Source organism: Cebus imitator, unplaced genomic scaffold, assembly GCF_001604975.1.
Source record: "Cebus imitator isolate Cc_AM_T3 unplaced genomic scaffold, Cebus_imitator-1.0 Scaffold181, whole genome shotgun sequence".
NCBI lineage: Eukaryota > Metazoa > Chordata > Mammalia > Primates > Cebidae > Cebus > Cebus imitator.
Window position 1 is genome coordinate 2,304,046 of NW_016107496.1, and position 9,151 is coordinate 2,313,196.

At 41.3% G+C, this 9,151-nt stretch overlaps 1 protein-coding gene across 17 annotated transcripts in view; it reads left to right on the forward strand.

The window, feature by feature from the left end:
* The window catches only part of LARP4 (La ribonucleoprotein 4), an 81,957-nt gene that overhangs the window by 61,468 nt on the left and 11,338 nt on the right, over positions 1-9,151 (forward strand). For 13 of the 17 annotated variants that reach the window (XM_017545834.2, XM_037744709.1, XM_017545829.2 and 10 more), the window contains 3 exons: positions 4,646-4,858; positions 5,768-5,816; positions 7,783-7,944. In XM_017545834.2, coding sequence (XP_017401323.1) covers positions 4,646-4,858; positions 5,768-5,816; positions 7,783-7,944 — 424 coding nt within the window. Of the gene's footprint in view, positions 1-4,645; positions 4,863-5,767; positions 5,817-7,782; positions 7,945-9,151 lie in introns of those variants that run through there. The other 4 variants (XM_017545831.2, XM_017545832.2, XM_017545833.2 and 1 more) reach the window with 4 other exon arrangements.

The following is a 9,151-nucleotide window of genomic DNA, read 5'->3' on the forward strand; positions in this document are numbered from 1 at the left end:
AACGTTTTGCCCTTTCACCCAGGCTGTAGTGCAGTGACATAATCATGGCCCACTGCAGTTTTGACCTTCCAGTTCAATTGATCCTCCACCTCAGCCTTCCTAGCAGCTGGGTCTACAGTTGCATACTACCATGCCCAGCTAAGTTTTTTTTTGTTTTTTGTTTTTGTTTTTTTGTAGAGGCACGGTTTTGCCATGTTACTTAGGTTGGTCTCAAAACTCCTGGGGCTCAAATGATCCTCCCATCTCAGCCTCTTAAAGTGCTGGGATTACAGGTATGAGCCACTGTACCCAACCTGATAATTTTCTTTAAGTTTTAATAATAGTTATTTTCTATGGTTTGTAAAAAATAAAACAGGACAGCTAGAGATGCTGCAGGAATTCACCTTTACTTGGTGGGTTTATAATCAAGAGGTTTTAAATCCCTATTCCTAAAGTCAGGAATTGGCAGCATGTGATTAATATTGTTAGTTTATAACTATGAAAATAGATTATAAAAACTGGGATATAGAAACTGCAAATAATGGGCCAAACATAAATCTCACTCTTTATCTGTAGAGCCAGGATCCTCAGTTGTTTGAGTTTTTAGGTGTGTTTGTCACTGATTAAACTGCATTTTTTCTCTGTTAGTTGACCTTAGCTTCACCTGCTTGTATGTTTTTAGGACGTTGGGTGCTTATACCCATCATCCAAGATAAAAACTGCTTTCGTTAGAAGCAGATTGGTTTGTTTAACCACACTGCATTCCTTAATTCCTGAAGTTGTGCTATGCTGTTGGGTGCATTGCTATATTTTCCTACTTTGCAGTCTTTCATGTGGATCTTTCAACAAATTTTATTGGGTGATGGATGCTTAGTAAGAGACTAGAATTTTTTTTTTTTTTTAACGAATCTATGCAATGCATTTGTGTGTGTGTGTGTGTGTGAGATAGAGTTTTGCTTTGTTGCCCAGGCTGGAATACAATGACATGATCTCAGCTCACTGCCACCTCCGCCTCCCAGGTTCAAGTGATTCTCCTGCCTTAGCCTCCTGAATAGCTGGGATTACAGGCACGTGCCACTATGCCCGGCTAATTTTTGTATTTTTACTAGAGATGGAGTTTCACGATGTTGGCCAGGCTGGTCTCGAACTCCTGGCCTCAGGTGATCTACCCGCCTTGCCTTCCCAAAGTGCTGAGATTACAGGCGCCAGCCACCGTGCCAGACTGAAGCTAGGATTTTAGTTATATAGTTATATTACAGTGTTTCTTACTCTCTTCATTGTTACTCACCCAAACAGCCTTTTCAGGCATTTTCCTTCTAATTTCATCCTGTGAAAATTTAATACTACAGATTATTATATATCTGTATGTATTTAATATGTGTATATCTGTGCTTTATACATAAAATGATTACTTTTTGCCTATCCCCCTCCTCCCCCCATTTTTACTCCCATTAGCGTGGGGTTTTGCTTCCATTAAGAATGCATGGCATAGGTTGGGCACAATAGCTCATGCCTGTAATCCCAACACTTTGGGAGCCTGAGGTCGGTGGTCAGGAGTTCGAGACCAGCCTGGCCAACATGGTGAAACCCTGTCTCTACTGAAAATAGAAAAATTAGCCAGGCATGGTACCCCATGCCTGTAGTCCCAGATACTTGGGAGGCTGAGGCAGAAGAATTGCTTGCACCTGGGAGGCGAAGGTTGCAGTGAGCCAAGATTGCACCACTGCACTCCAGCCTGGGTGACAGAGTAAGACTCCGTCTCAAAAAAAAAAAAAAAATTGCATTGCATAGACTCGTCGATAAGCTTAAAACTTGGCTGATTTAAACATATTGAGGGTACAGCCAATGACAGCTACTTCTGAGACACTAGAAAGATGGTGGCGCAAGAGCAAAGAAAAATCCCTTTGTTTCCAGAAAATCTCCTGAAAAAGAGGAGAGCTTATCAAGCCCTCAAAGCCTCTCAGGCAAAGCGGCACTTTTGACAAAGAAGGAACAGAGGAAAGGAAAAGGGCCCAGGTTTAAGCGACTGGAATCATTCCTACAGATTCCTGATGGCAGAAATGTGACAAGGTGTGTGTCAGTCTAGAAGTGAAACCTCACGCCTTGGAATTGCCAGATAAACATTCCTTGGCCTTTGTTGTACGCATCTAAAGGACTGATGGCTTGAGTTTACTGGTACAGAGAACCATTGCAAGACTTTGCCTAAAGAAAATTTTTAGTGGTGTGTTTGTAAAAGTCACCCTCCAGAACCTAAAAATGCTGCATATAGTGGAACCTTATATGACCTGAGGATTTCCAAACCTGATGTCTGTCCAGGAACTCATTTTGAAACGTGGACAAGCCAAGGTCAAGAATAAGACCATTCCTCTGGCAAACAACACAGTGATAGAGAAGCACCTGGGGAAGTTTGGTGTCATTTGCTTGGAAGACTTCATTTATGAAATTGCCTTCCCAGGGAGGCATTTCCAGGAGATCTCATGGTTCTTGCGCCCTTTCCACCTCTCAGTGGCCCATCATGCTACCAAAACTAGAGTGGGCTTCCTCAAGGAGTTGGGCACACCTGGCTATCAGGGTGAATGCATTAATCAGCTTATCCGCCAGCTGAACTAGACCCATGTACCAAACTGCAGTAAATTTTTTATCAATGGAGTGGATGCGTGTGTTTTTGTGTTTTGGAGATTTTTGTTTCTTTGTTTTTTTGGAGACAGGGTTTTCGTTCTTGTCGCCTAAGCTGGAGTGTGGTGGCATGGTCTCTGCTCACTGCAACCTCTGCCTCCTGTGTTCAGGCGGCTCTCCTGCCTCGGCCTCCTGAGTGGCAGGGATTGCAGGCACCTTGCCACTACATCCGGCTAGTTTTTTGTATTTAGTAGAGACGGGTTTTGCCACATTGGTCAGGCTGTTCTTGACTTCCCGACCTTGGGTGATCCACCCACCTTAGCTTCCCAAAGTGTTGGGATTACAGGTGTGAGCTCCTGCACCTGGAATTTTTATCAAGTATCTTCAGAGATTATTTCCTGCTTTATCTTCAAAAACTGGAAAGGAAGTGTCAAAGAAAAGATAGTAGCTGGCCAGAAGCGGTGGCTCACACCTATAATCCCACCACTCTGAAAGGCTGCTGCGGTGGGCGGATCACCTGAGGTCCAGAGTTTGAGACTGGCATGGCCAACATGGCGAAGCCCCATCTCTACTAAAAATGCAAGAATTAGCTGGGTGTGGTGGCGCGGGCCTGTGGTCCCAGCTGCTTGGAAGGCTGAGGCGGGAGAATCACTTGAACCCTGGAGGCGGAAGTTGCAGTGAGCTGAGATCGCGCCATTATACCCTAGCCTGGGCAACAAGAGTGAAACTCTGTCTCAAAAGAAAAGAAAAGAAAAAAACATAGTTTTTGGCAAGCACCATTTTCATGGCAAGCACCTCTCATCACAGTCCAGTTCCAAGGAAAAATTCTGGCATTTTCTACATTGGCTGCTGCCACATCTGAAATCAGCATATTACATGGAGGAAGGAGTCCTGCTTTGTTGCATCTTCTTTCCTAGGGCTTCATGTTGGTAAATGAGTAACTCTAGCATTTATACAAGGCTTCCTAAGGCTCCTGCAGCAGTTGACCAAGCCAAGAGACATAATTGAATCTGGAGATTCCTGGGGCCTTGTTGTGAAAAAGACTTGAAATACACATGGCAAGAAACGTACAAAATAAATGTTCACTTGTCTCTGCAAAAAAAAATAAAAATAAAATAAAATCCTAATTCTGAGTATTGAAGTAGAAGTAACTTTCTTTCTTTCTTTCTTTTTTTTTTTTTTTTTGACGGAGTTTCACTCATATTACCCAGGCTGGAGTGCAATGGTGCGACCTCGGCTCACCGCAACCTCCGTCTCCTGGGTTCAGGCAATTCTCCTGCCTCAGCCTCCTGAGTAGCCGGGATTACAGGCACGCGCCACCATGCCCAGCTAATTTTTTGTAGTTTTAGTAGAGACGGGGTTTCACCATGTTGACCAGGATGGTCTTGATCTCTTGACCTTGTGATCCACCCGCCTCAGCCTCCCAAAGTGCTGGGATTACAGGCTTGAGCCACCGCGCCCGGCGAAGTAACTTTCTTTCAAAGAATTTTGGATTTCCCCCCATCTCTCCAAACACAACTTTAAAAATATATATATATGTATTATCTTAGAGATAGGGTTTTCTCTGTTGCCTGTGCATGAATGCAGTGATACAATCATAGCTTGTTACAGCCTCAAACTCCTGGACCTAAGCAGATTTCCACTTCAGCCTTCCAAGTTGCTAGGAGTACTATAGGTGCATACCACCACACTTGACAAATGTTTTAATTTTTTTTTTTTTTTTGCAGTGATAGGGTCTTGCTGTGTTGCCCCAGCTGGTGTTGAACCCTTTAGCTCAAACAATCCTCCTACCTCAGCCTCCCAAAGTGCTGAGATTATAGGCATGAGCCACTGCATCTAGCCCACAGCAGTTTTTTAATGTAAAATTTACTTCACTTTTTAAAATGTCTGGGATGTAAATGGGGCTACACTTTTAGAACATAATGCTTTTACGTTTAACTTAATTTTTCAAAAACCCCAGTACAGCAGAAGCCAATTTTTTTTTACGTGAAGAAAGATGATTTTTGTCTCAATTTACTGCTTTATATATATTATTTTGTATTTCCTATAGCACGAAGCCTCCTTTTAGGTCATCCGGTGGTTCAGAACACTCAACAGAGAGCTCTGTATCATTGGGGGATGGACAATTGAACAGATCTAGTTCAAGAAACTTTCCAACTGAACGGCATAACCCTACAATAACTGGGCATCAGGAGCAAACATATCTTCAAAAAGAGACTTCCACTTTGCAGATGGAACAGAATGGGGACTATGGTAGGGGCAGGTAAGGAAATATGGTACCTGAAAATCTTTGATAATAATATGATCATCCTGAATAGTTGACGAACATGATCTGGCAGTTGGTTTTTGTTTCGTTTTAATTTAATTATTGGTATATGGTTATGTTAAATACATTATTTTTGCAACATGATTGTTTTTTATAATTAAGAAATAGAGTACTCATATAGGATATAGTTATGAATCAGAGGTTTATAAAGCTATTCTGAAGTTCTTTTTAGTTCATATAGGAAAGAATAGCTCAGAAAAATAACATACCCATCTGCTTTATGGTTTTAATTGCTTCCAATTCTAAAGTATAAAAGTGGCTGGGCATGGTGGCTCACTCTTGTAATCCCAGCACTTTGAGAGGCTGAGGTGAGTGGATCATTTGAGGTCAGTAGTTTAAGTCCAGCCTGGCGAACATGATGAAATGCCGTCTCTATGAAAAAAATGCAAAAATTAGCCAGGCATGGTGGCAGGCTCCTGTAATCCCAGATACTCCAGAGGCTGAGGCAGGAGAATCACTTGAACCTGGGAGGCAGAGGTTGCAGTGAGCCAAGATTGTGCCACTGCACTCCAGACTGGGTGACAGCGAGACTCTGTCTCAAAATAAATACATAAACTATAGGGGTGAGGTTATATATTGCCAATTAAACCAGAGTATGCTTCTTGTTTGAAGGGGGTGCTACTAACAAATGAGTTCAACTAACTTTATGGTGTGGTAGTAGGTAAAGTTTTTGGTAAATTGGCTCAAGATCCCTCAGAATAACATACTATCTTTTAGTAATAGAGAAGACTAGCCCCAAATGTAGACATATACTTAAAATAGAAATGTATACAGCTTTGGTAGAATGTATATATCTGAAGAAACTTATGAGTTGTTCCCACCCCCCTCCTTTTTTGTTATTAAAAGGAGATCTCTTTTCAGAGGTCGAAGACGGCGAGAAGATGACAAGATCTCGGTAAGTTTTTTAAAACTTTTAATTATATTGAGTTTTTTTTCTCTTCTGTAATTTACTGGAATTGACTTACGGTCTTCCTTTTTGGGTTTTTGTTTTATTGATTCTAGCCTTCAGCAAAGGCCTTGGCCTCCCAAAGTGCTGGGATTACACGTGTGTGCCACTGCGCCCAGCCCAACAAATCTTTTTTTAGCATTTCATTGTAGCATTCCACATGACTTCTCAAGTGGCCCTCAACAATTTGGAATAAGAGATTAGGCTGGGCGTGGTGACCCACACCTATAATCCCAGCATTTTGGGAAGCCAAGGCAGAAGTCAGGAGTTTAAGACCATTCTGGCCAACTTGGTGAAACCTCATCTCTACTAAAAATACAAAAATTAGCTGGGCATGGTGGCTCATGCCTGTAGTCCCAGCTACTCAGGAGGCTGAGTCAGGAGAATCACTTGAACCTGGAAGGCTGAGGTTGCCTGAGCGACAGAGCAAGACTCTGTCTCCAAAAAACAGATATTAGATTTGGGGTTTATTCAATATGTTGTAAATGTCATGATTGATGACTAAACATTGGGGTGAAAGAAAAGAAAAAGAAACAGGTATGCCTTCCAGTAGGTAGATCATAATAGAGGATCTCTTATGCAGGAGGGAGATTTTAGCTGGGAATAAAATTTTGGATTTGTAAGCCTTCACATAGTAATTGGAGTGATAAGCTCATGCAGGGTACTCTCCTTAGAGTGATGAAGGTGGTCTAATATGGAACTTTGGGGAATAAAGCAGCAGTGTTGGGTTGAAAATGAGTATGCAGCATGCTGGGTTTTTTTTGTTGTTTGTTTTGAGACAAAGTCTTGCTCCATAGCCCAGGCTGGAGTACAGTGGCATGAACTGAAATCCTGTCTCTACTCAAAATACAAAATTTAGCTGGGCATGGTGACACATGCCTGTATTCCCAGCTACTCGGAAGGCTGAGGCAGAAGAATTGCTTGAATCCAAGAGGCAGAGGTTGCAGTGAGCTGAGGTTGTGCCACTGCACTCCAGTCTGGCAACAGAGCGAGACTCTGTTTTTAAAAAAAAAAAAAAAAGAAAGAATCAAAATTAGCTCCCAAGGAAAGAACGATTAACACACCAAATGCTGTAGTGAGGTCAGGAAAAAGAGTCTGTCAGATTTGCATTGTTGAAAGCATTGGTAACACCTAAAATCATTTTAATAGAGTGATGACAAAGTGGAGGAAATAAAACAAGTAAGAGTGAATATAGGGTGATAGACAGGAGGGAAGCATGAGTTTTTTAAACATGTTATATAGAGGAAGGATATTGTTCTCTCTTAAAATACATAGATGGAGAAAGTTGGTGATGGTTGGATGCAGGGGCTTAATCCTGTAATCCCAGCACTTTGGGAAGCCAAGGAGAGAAGATCACTTAAGCTTAAGAGCTCGAGACCAGCCTGGATAGCTTAGTGAACCCTTGTCACTACTAAAAAATAAAAATTTAACCAGGTGTGGGGGCACGCACAGCTACTCCAGATGCATAAAAGGCCAGGAGAATTACTTGAACGCAGGCAGTCAAGTCTGTAGTCAGTTATGGTTGTGTCATTGCATTTCAGCCTGGGAAACAGATCAAGATCCTGTCTCAAAAAAAAAAAAAAGGGCTCATAGCAAATTTAGGTAAAGTGGGTGTTTTTGTTAAGAAGATATAGCAAATTATGAAATGAATAGCGGAGACTGATTAGAAGGTTTAAGGAGTTTGGCAAAGTTTACAAAAGAAGCAGGTGTGAGAACTGACTAAAGAAAAGTAGAACTGATAAAGACTGATGAGAGCTCAAGGGAGATGCAAAACCAAGAATTTATATAGGGATACATACAGTTCTGTACATTATAGAGGTTTTGTTTGCTTCTTTTCTTGCAGCTTTAAGCTCTGTGGCACAGGATTTGAGAATGAGATAGCCATGTTACCTATTTTGTTATTTGTCCATTTTAGAGATCTCATCCTTCAACAGCTGAATCAAAGGCTCCAACACCAAAGTTTGACCTACTAGCCTCAAATTTTCCACCTTTACCTGGAAGTTCATCAAGAATGCCAGGGGAACTAATTTTGGAGAATAGGATGTCTGATGTTGTTAAAGGTGTCTACAAAGAAAAGGTAAACACCCACAATCTAATATGAGTCTTACCTTATGAGACCATATTTAGGCTTTATTTGCAGCGTTATTATTTAAAATTTTATTTGCACTTAATGTACATTTCTATCATAGTTTTTATTTTTAGAGTTTTCAGCATACTTAGAGTGTTTTGGTTTTTTTTTTTAATATATTCCCCATAAAGCTACACAAAGGCAATAAAATGTTTCTTGGTTTTTGCATGTCTTTTTTTTTTTTTTTTTTAAAGATGGGATCTCAGCTCACTGCAGTCTCTACCTCCTAGGTTCAAGTGATTCTTCTGCCTTAGCCACCCAAGTAGCTGGGACTACAGGGGTACACCACCATGCCTAGCTAATTTTTGTATTTATTAGAGAAAGGGTTTCACCCTATTGTCCAGGCTGGTCTTGAATTCCTGACCCCAAGCAACCCAAGCGACCTGCCTGCCTTGGCCTCCCAAAGTGCTGGGATTACAGGCATGAGCCACCATGCCCAGCCTTGTATGTCTTTATATCAGTCAACTCAGCCTGGTAGAACTGATAACTGATTCATACAAGCTAAATGGTATCATTTCCATTTATGCACCTAAAATTCACCAGTGATGTAAATGAATTCTTTCAAACAATGGAAAATAGATGTCAAGAGGTTGAGATACCTCATCCTATGATTATTTGGTGTGTAGACCTCTCCATGTTAGAAATCCTCATGTCTCACAAGTTTTCTCATTTTCTACTTTTTAAATTCTAATTCAGTTTTTTAAAAAATTATTATTGTAATAGCACATGTCTATAGTATATTTAGGCTTTTAATGAAAAAACACCAGTCCCCTGCAACTACATTCAACTCCTTAACTATTTCTCCCAACTTTTATTCCTTTATTTCTCTCTCTTTTTTTTTTTTTTTTTGAGACAGAGTCTCGCTCTGTTGCCCAGGCTGGAGTGCAGTGGTACAATCTCAGCTCACTGCAACCTCTGCCTCCTGGGTTTAAGCCATTCTCCTGCCTCAGTCTCCAGATAGCTGGGACTACAGGCATGTACCACCACATCTGGCTAATTTTTTTGTATTTTTAGTAGAGACGGGGTTTTACCATATTGGCCAGGTTGGTCTCGAACTCTTGACCTCGTGATCCATCCATCTCGGCTTCCCAAAGTGCTGTGATTACAGGGGTGAGCCACCGCGCCTGGCCTATTCCTTTATTTCTTTTTTTTTTTT